At 38.0% G+C, this 17,199-nt stretch overlaps 1 protein-coding gene across 7 annotated transcripts in view; it reads right to left on the bottom strand.

Annotated features, from left to right (window-relative positions):
• The window catches only part of NBEAL1 (neurobeachin like 1), a 182,524-nt gene that overhangs the window by 163,133 nt on the left and 2,192 nt on the right, over positions 1–17,199 (bottom strand). For 2 of the 7 annotated variants that reach the window (XM_039222589.1, XM_039222595.1), the window contains exons 1-2: positions 9,954–10,226; positions 8,890–9,166 (exon numbers count right to left, since the gene is read on the bottom strand). In XM_039222589.1, coding sequence (XP_039078520.1) covers positions 8,890–8,940 — 51 coding nt within the window. In that variant the 5' untranslated portion in view covers positions 8,941–9,166; positions 9,954–10,226. The other 5 variants (XM_039222592.1, XM_039222591.1, XM_039222590.1 and 2 more) reach the window with 5 other exon arrangements.

Here is a 17,199-nt window from a genome sequence, read left to right as displayed (position 1 = left end):
ACAGAAGAAATAGAAAGTGGACTCCTTGGGGCGCCTGGGTGGCTTAGTCGGTTGAGCGTCCGACTTTCGCTTAGGTCATGATCTCACAGTTCGTGGGTTCGAGCCCCGCGTCGGGCTCTGTGCTGACTGCCAGCTCAGAGCCTGGAGCCTGTTTCAGTCTGTGACTCNGTGCTGACTGCCAGCTCAGAGCCTGGAGCCTGTTTCAGTCTGTGACTCCCTCTCTCTCTGACCTTCCCCTGCTCACGCTGTCTCTCTCCTAAAAAAAAAAAAAAAAAAAAAAAAAAAAAAAAAGAAAGTGGACTCCTCATTTTCATTTTAAATTTTTTTCTTAATGTGTTTTATTTATTTCTGAGAGAGAGAGAGACATCGTGAGCAGGGGAGGGTCAGAGAGAGAGGGAGACAGGCTCTAAGCTGGCTGTCAGCACAGAGCCCAATGCGGGGCTCAAACCCACAAACTGTGAGATCATGACCTGAGCCGAAGTCAGACGCTTAACCGACTAAGCCACCCAGGGACCCCTAGACTCCCCATTTTCTATAGGCGACTTTCTATATGCAAGAAGCCAGATGAGGGAGCTGTTCAATCACAAGAAACTAGTCTCCAATGCCCTCTTTGGATGTACCAAAAGAATAATTACAGAAAAAGTATAGTGCAAAGATCAGTAGAGAACAGTAGCCTTTGCAGCTACTACCAAGGAACAGAACCAGAATCAAATCATGGAACATTCCTTCTCTGAATATAGAAGACCAGGCAACATTTGCCCAGTTTTCAGAATTGCTATGGATCAAAGCCTCCTATATGCCTCCCATTCTTTGTTTTTCAAGAGTTTTTATTGAGGCATTCCCATCAGTTTCACCAGTATACGTTGGGTTTGTGGGGGCTAGATATCAATAGTGTCTTCTGAGGTCACAGGTCTCAGTATCAATAAAAACCAGAATTGAGCCTTGATTTATATTAACAGATCTTGGGTTTAAACTGATACCATGATTGGATGAGACTTTTGGAATTCTTAAACTGGGCATGAAGTAGATTTTTTATATAGGAGAGATACGAATAATTGTAACCAAAAAATCAGACTTTGATAGACGAGATTCTTAGTTCCAAATTTCACTCCATTGTAGTAAATTTGTCGTGTAATTTTTCAATAGGAAAAGGAAGATGTAGAAAAGGCAAAATAGTAGCAGTATGTCAGATATTGATCAAGGCTTGTTTCTGAAACAGGTCCAAGAGCTCTGGGAGTTATGAGAAATAGTTCTGGGTCCAGAAGTTTCATATAAAAATTTGTTAAGTTTATATTCTCATTTCTATTAATTTTCAAGTTAATTTAAACATATTAAAGTTGACTACCTTATAACTAGTAGTCCATTTCAGTGGTCACATTCACATTGCTACTAAATGATCATCAGTGACTGCTCAATTTGTAGAGCTGTATTTTTCAAATTACAGATGACATCTTGGCAATGTGAAAATTTTCAGATGTTCAGGTCACCTGGGTGGCTCAGTAGGTTAAGTGTTCCACTTCGGCTCAGGTCATGATGTCACGGTTCGTGGGTTCGAGCTCTGTGTCAGGCTCTGTGCTGACAGCCAGCTCAGAGCCTGCAGACTGTTTCAGATTCTGTGTCTCCCTCTCTCTGACCCTCTCCTGCTATCACACATACTCTCTCTCTCTCAGAAATAAAACATTAGAAAAAAAAAATTTCAGATGTTCTAGAATCATGCCATGCAAAGTGTGGTACAGAAACCAATAAAAGCCTTGGCTAGAGAAGTACAAAAATCAAAAGTAAATACTTTCAAACTTTAATAGCAGCAGTTTGGTAGTATTAAGGCTGTTGGTATTAATTTAAAAATTAATGAAGTGAGGATTTCTATTTTTAACATCTTTCCTCCCAACTTGTTTAAGAACTACTTTGCTAAAGCCACCAATAATCTCTTAAATATCAAATCCAATATATGCTCCAAAATGCTTTTCTTTACTGCCATATTGAACGACAGTACTGACTACTCTCTTCTTTATAAAAGCCCTCTACTTGAGGCAATCATTCAATTTGGAAGGACAATTTGGAAGGACTCCCGATGGTCCTTCCACTCAAACTCCTTACAAAAACTCTTCTTCCTCTATCCTCTTAAATGATAACATTCTCTAAGACTCCCTGACTATGACCTCTTCTTATGTTCATATAACTCTTCAATAATTCCCAATAAAACCTGAATGTACCAACAAAAAACCCTGATAATTATTTAGAGTCTTATATTTCACTCATGCTCCTATCTACACATTTCAGTGCTATCAGTTCTACTTTCTACCAGGGAAATTTAAATTTTGATATTCAAAAGGAGTAAGAAATATTCATGCCTCTTCAAACTTTTTAGAGCAGTACATAAGCTCAAGTCAAATCACAAAGGTAATATTCCTTTCCTAAAGGCTACTTCCATGTCTGTTAATATAAAATATTCAGTTTTTGCTTTTACGTCTCCTAAACATGTAATTGGTAACCACTGCCCCTGAGCTGCTAACAATTTTCTTTTGTTTTGCTTTAGGTCAAACATTACTTTCCTTACATACAAAGTCACTATTAAGCCACTGAAAATTAAAAGCCATTTTATACTTTGCACATACTGGAGACTTATTAAATGTGGATTAAATTAGAAGAGTTGATATATATTGAGGCATCTTACTAAAAGCTTCATTTAGGACTTTAAATTGTAACTTTCTCATTAGAAGAGTATATGTTCATTTTTTCCAAGTCTATGTATAAAAAGAGGTACTTGATTTTTTATCTGAATAAAATACTTCTAAATTCCATTTTCTTTATGAAGCAATACTTTTATTCTGAAAAGGAAGTTTACTCTGAGCTCATTGCAAAACTATCTATTTCAGTCATATTCCAGATTTAGCAGGACAAAGGGCAACAGCAGGAAAAAGAGCATCACCAAGGTCCAAAACAAACTTGGTTTAGAGTAAAAAAACTCTCATATCATTATTAGGAATAATTAGTTGCTATGTTTGAAAGAAAAATAAAAACAAAAACAAAACAATAACAACAACAAAAATTGAGAAACTGAGGAGTATGCTTTTATCTCTAGATAAAAAGGTGAGAATACTGTTCTCTATTATTATCTTAAATAAAGGCAAACCAGAAGTAACGATACATATTCTTGAATTCATATATGTATCTTAAAACTACTCATGAAGATTATATTTTGTTTCTTATCCTTACAGTACATTAAAAAAAATTCATTTTTTTCTCAACAATTTCTCAACAAGACAGATGAAAAAATGGTTATTTTTTTTCCATTTAACAGATGAGAAAACTAAAACAAGAAATTATGTAACCTGTTTTTTGATCCCTCCTTAAGATCAGAAGCAGAACTGGGATGAAATCTTGGCTCTAATTCTGTAGCTTCACAAAATTTTTCAGTGTAAAAGGAGTATCAAAAAAACCCCAAAAAAGTCAAATGACAAAAATGAACCTTGAATTTCAACCCACACTGCCACATTTCTAATGTCATGATGCTTTTGAGTTACCCTGTATCTTTTTAGTGAGTTAATGTATTTGACACTTTTCACTGTTATACAGAACAAAACTAACTTAATCTTATCAAAGAATTTGAGAGGTTGAGTTTCTCTTCTAGAGTCTGATGATCAACTATAGCACTCCCAAGAGACTAAATGTTGACCAGAAATATATCTTAATGCCTTTCCAAGGGGAGTTGAAATATGGACTTTATGAGACATATATGTTGTTATTCGCAATATATGAATTCCAAAAAGTTGTAGGATGATGTAGAGATGAAAATCGTGCTCAGCACGGTCTCTCTTTACCATAAGCACATTATGTGAAAAAATAATGTCAAAGGATATAGGGAATAATATGGTGTCTACTACAGGTAGTATGAACTAAAATCTGTAGATATTAAAAAGTAAATAAAATTGCCTTCAATACTTAAAAAAAATACGCTCAGACAACAAGAAAAATATCCTCAGACGTATTTAGTAGTTAACAAGTGGTTAACTACTACAGTAAAATCCAGATACATGATTGAACATGTTCAAATTAATGTTTAACTTATAAGAGCAATATGAAATGGACTGTTAATAAAATCCTGGACTCTGGTTGACCATCTGGAGGCAAGAAAAGTTCAGCCTACATAATCTGGCAAAAGAATCTGTAGAAAGCAGGAATGCTGGGTGTTCAAAAATCATCCTGCCTATATTATATAATAACTACATGAGGTTAACAAATAACCTAGTAGGAACATGCATGTTTCTAACAATGCAATTAAATCCTGTTCCTAGAAGGAGAAAGTGAAAAGTTAGACCTGAAAAGTCTGGTTAAAAAAACAAACTGCCAAGTTTTGTACCCAAATTCTTTTCAAATATCAAGTATAATATGTGAGAAGCCATCTGCCAAAAACTGAAACCAATAATTTACTTTAATTGTACTTCAAAGACTTTAATCACTAACATTATGGTTTACAACTAAACCCAGACTAAAACGTAGAAAACATATTTATACATTTTTTCTTTTGCCTAAGTAGTATTATCCAAGCATTATTTCTTTTTTCTTTTTTAAATATTTTTATTTACTTCTAGGGGAGAGAAAGACAGCGTGAGCAGGGGAGGGTCAGAGAGAGAGGGAGATACAGACTCTGAAATAGACTCCAGGCTCTGAGCTGGCAGTCAGCACAGAGCCCGACGCGGGGCTCGAACCCAGGAACCGCGAGATCATGACCTAAGCGAAAGTCGGACGCTTAAGCGACTAAGCCACCCAGGCGCCCCTCCAAACATTATTTCTGATGGAGCCCTATTTAAACACCTATTAATTCTCAATGGCAACTTTTAAAACATCACATTATATAGAAACTCTAGGATAGTACCTTAATATCGATCTATGGTTAAAACACTGCAGAATACATATGCTAGTCAGCCCTGTGACAAATATGGAGGATGTCCTAACCTTACTGCTAGGAAGCTGACCTTCATAGATCTTCGAAGTCATCTTCTTTAATCAGATATGTATACAATGTTTGGTATGGATAACACACCAACTAGGGCAGCAAAATGGTAGACAGACAACATTTAAATTTTAATCAGTAAAGATGATTTTGATACTCAAGAAAAATAGCTTATAACCTTCGGAGGAGGCTAGTAAATCAAGCCATTATTCTGAAAACAAAGAGAAAGAATCGAGAATTCAGTCTGCCTGCTTTCCCTTTAAGGAACTGTCATCAATCAATTGATAAGGGAATATTTCTCTATATATGTTCTGCTAATAAAGACAGAATTGAAATACCACAGTTTTGTAAACTTCTAATGAAATAATTACTACATGCAGGTAAAACTCATTGATAGTGGAGACACATGAATTATTCTAGCCTCCCCCTGCCAAACAGAATGTGAATCAGCCAAGTCTCTAGATATGCCAGTGTGCAGATACCAGGAGAACGAAACAAGTAATTAAAATGAAGGAATTAAACCAGCAAAACTGAGACTGAGGAAAACTCTAATGTCAAAACCTGGTTTCTTCAACAAATAGAAGAATAAAAAGTATGCTGAGGGGAAACCTATGGATTAAAAGATTTAATAGATATTTCCAACAAAACATGGTGTGTATCCTTTGTTTAAATATTGAGTCAAACAGCAGGACAATAAACACACTTATGATCCTACCAGAAAAGTTAGAATACTGACCAGATATTTGATGATTTGAAGAATTACTGATTTAAAGAATTATTGATTTTGCTTATGTTGTTAAGAAGAGTTGTTTTACAGATACACTTTAAAAATTTTTTTTCAATGTTTTTATTATTTTTATTTTTGAGAGAGAGAGACAAGAGTATGAGCAGAGTAGCGGCAGAGAGAGAGAGGAAGACACAGAATCCAAAGCAGGCTCCAGGCTCCAGAGTCAAAACCCTACCAAGGAGCCTGATGCCGGGGTTCAACTCCCAAACCGCGACATCATGCCAAAGTAAGACGTTTAACTGATTGAGCTACCCAGGTGTCCCAAGATATACTTTTAAATATTTATGGATAAGATCATGTTTTCTGGGATATGCTTTAAAATAATTCAGGGGTAGGGGCGCCTGGGTGGCTCAGTCAGTTAAGCGTCTGACTTCAACTCAGGCATGATCTCATGCTTTGTGCGTTTGAGACCCGCATCAGGCTCTGTGCTGACAGTTCAGAGCCTATAGCCTGCTTTGGATTCTGCATCTCCCCGACTCACACTGTCTCTCTCTCTCAAAAATACATGTTAAAAAAATTTTTTTTAATAATTCAAGGGTAATGGAAGGTTACAGATGAAACATAACTGAACATGAAATGGTAATTATTGAAGCAGGGTGACAGATAAAAAAGAGTTCACTATACTATCTTCTCTATTTATGCCTGCTTGAAATTTTCCATTAAAAAAAAAACTTAAAAAGGAAGATGAACTAATAAGGTCTATGTGACAATCCGTAAGAAGGACGACAAAATAAATGCAAGTCCCTCAGAGGTGAAAACAAACAAATGAAAATCTTAATGGTAAATTAAGCAAGCATTCTTGCTGTACACACACTCTTACATGAAAAATGAGAAAATGTGAGACCCAAAGAGGTAAGTCTTGCTCAAGGTCACAAAACAAAACAGGAGCAGAGTCAAAACTAGACCTCACAATTCCAAGCCCAGAAAAAGGTCTAAGTTGAAGGTAAGATAAAAGTTCTGAAAAGTCCTGAAGTAGTCTGAAAGCCCATCAAAGGTGTAAAAAAAGATGTTAAAAGTTAGGTGAAAAAAACAATCCAGTGGTTTAAAGGGCAATATGCTTAAGTGAGCAATAAGGCTAGAAAGATTACGGAGTACAACTGGGTATTTGGCAATAATCCTCACCAGGGAGCAGAAGAGTTGTATCTATGAGGTATGTCTGGAAACTGCTTGAATTTTCCAAGGTGTTTGTAAAAAAGAATGTTGTCTCGCTTACAAGCTTAAACATGAACTGGTGAAACATAAAAATCATTATTCTAGTAACAATTTTTGAAAAAAGTTGAAAAAGTTTAAATCTTAGTAAGTACACAACTGATTTAAACATAAAAATGGGATTTATGATGGGCGCCTGTGTGGCTCAGTTAACAAAGTGTCTGACTTCGGCTCAGGTCATGATCTCGCTGTCAGTGAGTTAGATCCCTGAGTTGGGCTCTGTGCTGACAGCTCAGAGCCTGGAGCCTGCTTCAGATTCTGTCTCCCCCTCTCTCTGTTCCTCCTCCGCTCATGCTCTCTCTCTGTCTCTCAAAAATGAATAAACATTAAAAAAAATAAATGGGATTTATCTTTCTGTCCAAAAATAGGCTTCAAAATTCGACCATGAAGGGACCTCGTTATTTACTTAGACATTTTTCATAAAAGAGTAAGGATTCATATTTATATTAAAAGTTATAAAGAATAAAACTCTGTGTATGCCAACAAATTATAGTATCTTTTCTTTTTTTTTTTTTTAGGTTTTATTTTTAAGTAATGTCTGCACCCAATGTTGAGCTGGACTCACAACACCAAGATCACAAGTGGCATGCTCTACCGACTGAGCAAAAGCCCAGGCATCCCTATACCATTTCTTCCATAAACACAATGACAAATAAAACATTAACTCCACCTAGAAACAACAAAACTCATTAGTAAAACAAAGTAATCGCATTTAACTTATCATTCTGAAAATGTAAAATCTAGTATGTCTGATGTATTTTTTAAAAAGTCTTTTTTAAACCACCATTCATACTAAACTGCATTTTAATACTTAGCTGACATGTGTTAGTGACTATTTCCAAAAGTGGTGAATTCGATTCCTTTTTTATTAGAAAAGTGGTCTATTTTTAAAAAGACATCTCTGGCATTAAATTACACAAGACTAAAAAACTATTTTAAAAATTCATATCAAACATTTCAAAGTATATCCTTCACTAATTATAAGACATACCAAACCAGGAAGTCAAGGAAATTCCAGGGTGACCTCTAAAATTTAGTATTAGAGATAACTGAGATCATTTGTTAAAGAATAACTTGTTCTTTAAAAAGCTGAAAGTACAAAAAAGGAGCCTGAAGGAACAAGGCAGAAACAGAAGCTGAGACTTGAGAACTTCACCACAGACCTAAAGTAACTTAAGTAGTAAATTAGAGATGTTTCTCTGACCCTTGCCAGTATCTTCAAAGCAGTAATGCAGCTCCTCTCTTGAAAAACATGTTTTTAAGTAGTATTCTTCTCCTCCAATAACATAATATGAAAGTTAACATGCAAAAATTCACATAAAGACCAAGACAGAAAACATTATTTTTGAATGAAAAAATAAAAAATACTAAGGAATCATACTGGATAGAAACATGGACTTGACTCTGCTTCTCAATAGCCCCTTTAACTTCTGCATCAATTTTCTTACCAGTAAAAGGGGATAATTACAAAGCCATCTCCCAGGATTGTGAGGATTACTCATGAGGTACTATCATCACAGTACGCTTGTAGTAACTGCCTCAAATCAGTAACATTTTCATACCAGCTAAAAGGTTAATTATAGGAAAAATGCTGAACACTCTTCTCATAAAAATATCTCTACCCTACCACTGCTTGTGGGAGAAAAAGAAAAACACAAAAATAAATATATTTCATTTTTTTCTACGGTCATATTACTTATAGAACTTAATGATCGCTGAAGAAAAATAAAAACCACACCCTACAGTTTTAAAAAGTGTGTCAATATCGTGTATGTGTTCAAATCTGCAAAAAGTAGAAAATAGAAATATCCATGTTGTTAAGTTCTGGGTCATTACTATAAATACAAATATATTATCCATTATATAAAGTGATAAGGCCAGTCACAAAATTTTACAACAAAGTATTTTAAACCTTAGAAATAAAAAGGAAAGCAGTTACCTTTGTACAATAAAGCATCCAAAGTTCAAAGAGCCTCTCTCTGGATGCCATTCTGGCTTTCACTCTGGCACTTTAATTTTTCCTCCAAAAAAAAAATTATGTTCAAGACTACAGCATGTTCATTTTATTTTCCAAGTTTTTCAGCCGTTACAGTAAAGCTCAAAGTAGAAGGGAAAACAAAAATAAGTGAAATCAAATGGACTGTCTTCTGGTCAATAAAATTCAGTTCAGGCAGTTACTCCAACCTATCTTCATCATGGTAGTTGGGCGATTAAATCTGTGAAAGACAAAAATACGCAAAAAGTGTGCTAGAAATAAGGGTCATATTAAAAACTGTAGATTTATCAGAACTATAGATTTATCTACTTCCCGCAATCAGCTAAGCTTTTATACTGATTGATTTCATAGAAAATAGTGCTTCAGGAAAACATCACTGCCAACACAATATTTCACATCAATATAAAGTTATAATTCTCTAGGGCAGACCCTGAGAGTACTCATAACCAAAAACGCGTCCAGTGATAATAACCCGCAAGACGCCGTTGCCACTATATTTTCTAGAAACATAAAGAAAACGACACTTACTAGTGCTATATTTCAAAGACAAAGAATCCCTTAGAATATTCTAGTCTGCTTCTTAAAACTTGTAGGGAATGTTTGTCGCGGAGTTGCAGGGCAGGGCGTGGGGAGGAGGGTGAGGAATTCCTGGTTTGTTTATTTTAACAATCCTCGCTGGGTGAAAGCCGACCTGCCCACCTGCCCCTCTACCTCTCCATCCAGGAAGAAGAAAGGAGCACGCACGCACTGGCACGGGTAAACAACCCGGGAAAGCCTCCCAGTGTTTTTAGGGATCTTTAAATTTCCTCCTCGCAACCCAGACAACCGAAACAGAGGCAAACCTAAGGTGTGCAAGCTGCCAAGAGAAGCTTTGGAAATGGGGCGGCGCGAGCTCCGCATCTTCCGACACGCTACCCACACCCTGCAGACTGCACTGGGACACACCCGGGTTAACCTCGCCCCCTCACAGCCGCCCCAGACTCTACAGCGCGCTCCCCACCACGCACCGGGGGCCCTCCCACGTCTGCCACGCGGCCACTTCTTCTCTACAACCCGCTCCCCGTCACCGCGCTCACGTTGGGGGTTGCGCCAACGCCGGCAGTCCGACGTCTAATTTACTTCCCTCGCCCCCTTCCCCAGCCGAAGCCCCGTGTCACCTCGCAGTAGGGAAGGCGGGCGGGAGAGGGAGGCGGGGCGGAGGCAGCGCGAGGCGGGGAGCGAGGGCCTGGAGGAACCAAGGGCGGAGCTATCCTCTCGGCTAATAATTCCGGCCTCTAAGGATTTACCCGGCCCCGGGGCAGTCGCTGTTCATTGGTCGCACAGGCCGGGAGGGGGCGGAGTGACTTGAAGCCACGCCCAAGCATTCCTGCGCATTCGCAGTCGACCGGGGCTCCCGAAGATTCGGGGGCTGGCGCCAGCCAGGACGTTCCAGTCAGTCTTCCCCAAGCTGGACGTGTAGGATGACCGACGTGCTGACGTTAATGCCCCACCAGTACTGTGGCCGGTCAGAGGTACCAGTTGGCTGATGGCGTCATTTCCGGGACTCATTTGGGGGCGGAGAATACTGGAGTGATCACTATGGATTTTTGTTTTGATTTCCTGTATGAAGGGGATTCGTCCTGGTAGCGTATAGTAACAAGAAAACAGACAACTGCTCCCACACTCTCAAAGAGAGCAACAAAGTCTTTCTACTAACCGCACTTGTACCTTCTACTTCCGCAGTCGCGAAATGTCCAGTCCAAAGGGCTTATTTTGAAAGTACTGAAGGCTTCAAAAGAGTTTTTGCTCTTTCAGAAAAACAAAAAAGACAAACGGCTGCGTTTACTAGATAGAGACAACTTTCAGATTTTTGTCAGATGAGGATGGGAAGGAAGACACAGAAGATACATCACTTTTGGTACACCTAGACATTAAAAAACTTTATATTATGAAAATGTCAACTATATACAAAACTAAACTAGCATAGTGAATCTCCACATACCAAGATTATCAACTAATTAATGCCCCATCTTGTTTTCATCTCTACCGAAACTTGGCAAACTGTAAGCAGTAAATTTTTTAGGTTTTGCAGACTCTTGCTTGGTATGTATTTTAAAAGTCATGTAAGAGTAGGGGCACCTGGGTGGCTTAGTTGGTTAAGCTTCCAACTCTTAGTTTGACTCAGGTCGTGATCTCACAGTTTCAGAGTTTGAGCCACCCCATTGCGCTCTGCACTAGCAGCGTGGAGGCTGCTTGAGATTCTCTGTCTCCCCTCCTCTCTCTACCCCTCTCCCACTTGCTCTCTCTTTCAAAATAAATGCACTTTAAAAAAAATTTAATAATAGTGTAATAATAATAGTAATATTTGAAAATTAGATGAAATTCAAGTTTTAGTGTTGTAAAGTTTGTTGGAACACAGCCATGCCCATTCCTTTACTATGTTTTAATAGCTTTTTAAAAAAAAATAATAAGGTCTAGACCCAGTGCTGGACTCCAACTCATAACCCTGAGATTAAGAGTCACATTCTCTACCACTTGAGCCAGCTATGTACCCCTCCTTTACTATTAATACCTGCTTTCACTGCAAGAGGGCAGAGTTGAGAGGAATTTCCAGTAGTTATTTGCCAATTATGCCTTTTCAGCATCTCTCTTTGGTTCTGCAGAACATATGTGAAAACATATGAAAACCAAGGAAAAGGAGAGGAATTATTTTTGCTTTGGGATCCCCCATTTTAGTAATAAGCAACTCCATTCTTGCAGGTGCTCAGTCCAGGTACCTAAGAAGTATCTTTGCCATCTTTCGCATATACTTCACATTCAATCTAACCTTTCAGTTGTAGCTTCAAAATATATCTAGAATCTAACCATTTCTCTACCCCACCACCACTACTCCTCTGATGTCAGGTATCACTAAATAGTTTCCAGATTATTATAATCTCATACCAGTTTGCTCTCTTGTCTCTGCCTATGCACTCTCACCACTCATGGGATTATTCTCAACAAAGTAAGCAGAGTGATCTTTTAACATAGAAATAAGGTATTACTCCTCTGCTAAAAACTCTCTAGTGGTCTCCCATCCCACTTGAAACAGCCAGAAAGTACCTGTGTTTTCTCCCACACTTACCTCTTTAACTTCTCCAACAATTCTGGCCTTTCCTTATTTCAGTCCAGAAAAATGGCTGTTCCTAAAATTTGCAAAGCATATTCCATTCTCAGGGATTTTACATAAGCTGTCCCTCTACCTGGAATGCTCCCCAAGTGTACACACACAATCTTCAAGTCTCTGCTGAAGAATCACTTTATCTATTGCTATAGTCTGAATGTCTGGGTCCTCTCAAAGTTCATATGATGACATCCTAACCTCCAATGTGATGGTATTAGGAGGTGGTGCCTTTGAAAGTACTTAGACCACAAGGGAGGAGCATTCATAAGTGGGATTCATACTCTTATAAAATAGATCTTACAGAGCTCCCTAGTCCTTTCAACTATGTGAGAATACAACAAGTCTGGAAGATGGCATTCACACAAAAAGAAAAGGAAAAGGAAAAGGAAGGAAAGAGAGAGAGAAGAAAGAAAAAGAAAAGAGAGGAAGAAAGAGAAAAAGAAAGGAAGAGAAGAAGGAAGAAAGAAATTGTAATCTACCCGGTCTGTGGTATTTTGTTACAGCAGCCCAAACATACTAAGACCTCAGTAAAGCATTCCCTCATCTTTTTTCCCTTTCTTTCTCTGTTTTTCACTATAGCACTTAACAGCTGACATATAATTTGCCCATTTTGAGTTCCCCCTAGTAAAATGGAAGCACTATGAACACAGAGACTTTATTCCCTGCTGTATACTTTCAGGCTCTTGAATAGTGTCTTATATACAAGAGACACCCAATAAATATTTGCAGACTATAATATGAAAGGAATAAATGATCTGTTTCACTATATGTCTATGTAGTATTCTGTGTCCCTTCTTGAGTCTGCGAAATTCTGCATTTAGATGGCATCTAGGTATCGGCTAGATGCCAACAGTCTTCCTGTGCTGAGACTTATCCTGGAGTGGGGATAAGCCTTGGTTTTATGAGTAGGTGTTTCACCAATACTTAGGTGTCTCCACCAGTGAAGCTATTGCCCTTTTTCTTCAGGCAGACCTTAAGGCAAACACATTTGTCACCTGGAGAACATATTTTCTTAGTAAGACTGTTACTCAGTCACCTTCTGAATCAACATGTCCTTGTTATGTTAAAATGATATTTCTGGCCTAATTTTTATGACAAAATGTGTTAACCTTAAAAATAAAGCCAGTAAAAACGTCTTTAACCAGGAATAACAGAGAATTGCAATTCAGAACATGCAAAATATGGCAAAACCATAGGCAAGTCCAACAAACAACAGAGAGGAACATTATTTTATGGAGAAGGAGGAGGATGTTGGGAGGGATTGTTCTCAATGAAAGTTGATTGGACAAAAGCACGAGATCTTCATGATGACAGCATCTCACTGGCTGAATTGCAGGGGTAGTTGATTTCTTATAGAAGACACAGTGTACCTCTTTCCTCATTGGGGACTGTAATTGGTGATTCTTTCCCATTTAAGATTCTTCTGTTGGAGTTCATAATTGACATTTCTTCCTATAATTTGATGTTGAGTGGTATGGCTCCCATTTCTAACCTCCTTTTATATCCTTCCTATTCTACTTTAGTAAGATTTCACTTTATTTTCACTAAGGCATACTCATGAACTGAAATGCCCCTGCCTAATCTCCCAGATGGTCCTGTGCTCAAGTAGTTTCTCATCTGATAACAGGGTTAAGAGTCTCAGTTCACTTCACCTATATAACCTTAGAATGTTACTAAATTAATTAATAGTGAAAATTACATCTGCCAAGACAATTGGACTACTTATGTAAATCAGGGCATTATCACCTCAAAGAAATAATTACATAGATCAGGACACCTGGGTAGCTCAGTCAGTTAAGTGTCCAATTCTTGATTTCGGCTCAGGTCATGATCTCACAGTTAGTGAGTTCAAGCCCCACATCGGCTCTGCACTGACAGAGCTGCTTGGGATTCTCTCTCTGCCCCTCCCTCCCTCTTTCTCCCAAAAATAAATAAATAAACTTTAAAAAATTAAAAAATAACATAGGTAAATTATAATCTTTTGAGTTGCTTTTTCATCATGGTTTAGAGCAAATAAAATTAATTAGATTAACTTGATAGGTAGTGATATCTTGCATAATAACCTACATGCAATCATTCCTATTATGGACAACCTGCCAACTGAAGCAGATACTCAACTACAGTAGAGAGAACACAGTTTCCTTGGACAGAGTTGGAGATATTTCACCTCTTTGGTTAAGTTTATTCCTAGGTATTCTGTTGGTTTTGGTGCACTTGAAATTGTTTTCTTAATTTCTCTTTCTGCTCCTTCATTATGGGTGGATAGAAATACAACAGATTTCTGTACAGTGATTTGTATCCTGTGACTTTACTGAATTCATTTATCAATTCTAGTAGTTCTTTGTGGAGCCTTTTGGGTTTTCTATATCATATCATGTCATCTGCAAATAGTGAAAGTTTTACTGCTTTCTTGCCAATTTGGATGTTTTTATTTCTTTCTGTTGTCTAATGGCTATGGCTAGGAATTACAGTACTATTTGAGCAAAAGTCGTAAGAGTGGACATCTTTGTCTTGTTCCAGACCTTAGGGAAAAAACTTTTCCACAGATTTCTATTCTTTTAAATTTGTTAAGTTGTGTTTTATGGCCCAGAATGGGGTCTATCTTGGTGAATTTTCCATGTAAACTTAAGAAGAATATGTATTCTGCTGTTGTTTTGTGAAGGAGTTGATGGATGTAAACTATATCCAATATGATCAACATGATGATGTTGAGTTCAATTTGTCTTTAGGTAGGCTGATGGATTTGTCCATTTTTTATATAGTTGGAGCAGATTTATCTATTTCTCCTTCCAGTTCTATCAGGTTTTCTTCACATATTTTAATGCTTTCTTTATTATTTCTTTATTATTTTTTATGTTTACTTTTGAGAGAGAGGGAGTGGGAGAGGGGCAGAGAAAGAGAGGGAGGCAAAGGTTCTGAAGCAGGCTCTGGGCTGACAGCAGAAAGCCTGATGTGGACTCAAAGCCACAACCATGACATCATGACCTGAGCTGAAAGTCAGATGCTTAATCGACTAGACTGAACCACTGAGGCACTCCCCCACACACCTTTTTTTTTTTTTAAATGTTTATTTATTTTTGAGAGAGCATGTGTAGAAGGGGCAGAGAGAGAGACAGAGAATCTGAAGCAGGCTGTTGATTGTCAACACAAAGCCCAACTTGGGGTCAAACCCATAATGTGAGATCATGACCCAAGCCAAAGTTGGAGGTTTCCAACTGAGTCACCCAGGTGTTCCCCTTAATGTTTTCTTGTTAAGAACATACACATTAAGGGGCACCTCGGTGGCTTAGTCGGTTGAGCGTCCGACTTCAGCTCAGGTCATGATCTCACGGTTCGTGGGTTCAAGCCCTGCACTGGGCTCTGTGCTGATGGCTAGCTCAGAGTCTGGAGCCTGTTTTGGATTCTGTATCTCCCTCTCTCTCTGACCCTCCCCTGCTCATGCTGTCTCTCTCTCTCTCAGAAATAAACATAGAATTTTTTTTAAAAAGAACATACACATTAAGAATTATTATATCCTCTTGGATAATTGGCCCCTTTATCATTATGTAATGCCCCTCTTTATCCCTAATAAATTTCCTTGCTCTGAAGTCTTATAGTTTAGATTTTCCTATTACAGTATGGGTCCCCATTGAGGGTTCTGCTTAGGATTTCTGCTCTGGTAAGTTGTAATTCTCAGTATTTGCCTGTCTCTTAAATTTTGGAAGTAGTTTTCTGCCCTGTGACCTCACATCTCTGATGGAGCTAAGCTGTTTTCAGTTTGTTCAGCTTTTTAGTCGGTATTAGGATGGAGTGATGACTTTTAAGGTCTTTACATGCTGATCCAGAAACTGGAAGTCCTGTCCATTCCTCTTTAGTAGGTACTGTAAAACTGCCTAAGTTTCAGTGTAAGATATGCTAATACAAAAACTCTATAATTACACTGATTAAAACATAGGTGTTTCCAAAATTCCTTAGCCACCCATTTATAATTATCTTATTAAGGTACATTACTTATGTATTCTCCTTTAGAATCACAAAACTAGAGGTGTCTGGCTGGCTCAGTCAGCAGAGCATGTGACTTTTGATCTCAGGGTCATGAGTCTGAGCCCCATATGTGGCATAGGGTTTACTTGAAAAAATTAGGATCACAAAACTCGAGAGCTCAAAGTTACATTAGATATCGTGTAATTCAATATGTCCATTTTAAATATTAAAAAACCAAGGCCTGAATTTAAATGTAACCAAAACTCTTGACCAGCACTTTTCAATAGAAATTTCTGCAATGATGGAAATGTTCCACATCTGGGTTGTTCAGTGCAGTAGCCATTAGCCATTCATTGCTGTTGAACAATTGCAATGTGACTTGTGCAACAGGGAAATTAATTTTCAGTTTTATTTAATTTTAACTTAAATATACATATTTGTCTAATGACTACTGTACTGGATAGATCCACATCTAATTTACATTGTAGGAACCACAGATGATAGAGGAATAAGTTAAGTGACTTGTCCTGTAGTGCACTGCTTGTTGTTGACAGAACTGAAACTAGAACCCAGAACTCCTTAATCCTAGGCTTTTTTGACTATACTGTGCTGTCTTTTCAGAGTCCAAAGGACAATGCTTTTAAAGCAGGGTTTCTCAAACTCAGCACTATTGACATTTTGGACTGGATTAATTTTTTGTCCTGTTCACTGGAGACTACTTAGCAGTATCCCTGGCCCCTGCCCAGTAAATACCACTAGTATCTTCCAGCTGTGACAAACAAAACTGTCTCCAGAAAAGGCTATATATCCTGGGAGCAAAACTGGGGGCAAAATCATCCCTTGTTGAGAACTTCAGGTTCCTAGGATTTCCTAGTCACATAAGATGTCCTTCAGGACCCTTCTCAGAGGCAGGGTAAATCGAACTTGACAGTGAAATGAGAACTTCAAGAATATGATATAGGAAATATGATATAGGAGCAAGAATGAGAATGGGATAGGGATTGTGACCACACAAAAGGGAGAGACCAGGACCACGATCAGATCAGAGTCGATCAAGAGAAAAGAGCAAGATCATGAAAGGGAACTGGAGCAGGGGAAGAGAGAAAGAATAGGAACGAGAAAGAGAATGAGAGTGAGAGAGTGAGAAA

Source organism: Hyaena hyaena, unplaced genomic scaffold (genome assembly GCF_003009895.1).
Source record: "Hyaena hyaena isolate Hyena2069 unplaced genomic scaffold, ASM300989v1 scaffold_1166, whole genome shotgun sequence".
Classification (NCBI taxonomy): domain Eukaryota; kingdom Metazoa; phylum Chordata; class Mammalia; order Carnivora; family Hyaenidae; genus Hyaena; species Hyaena hyaena.
This window is presented reverse-complemented; position numbering and strand designations above follow the sequence as displayed.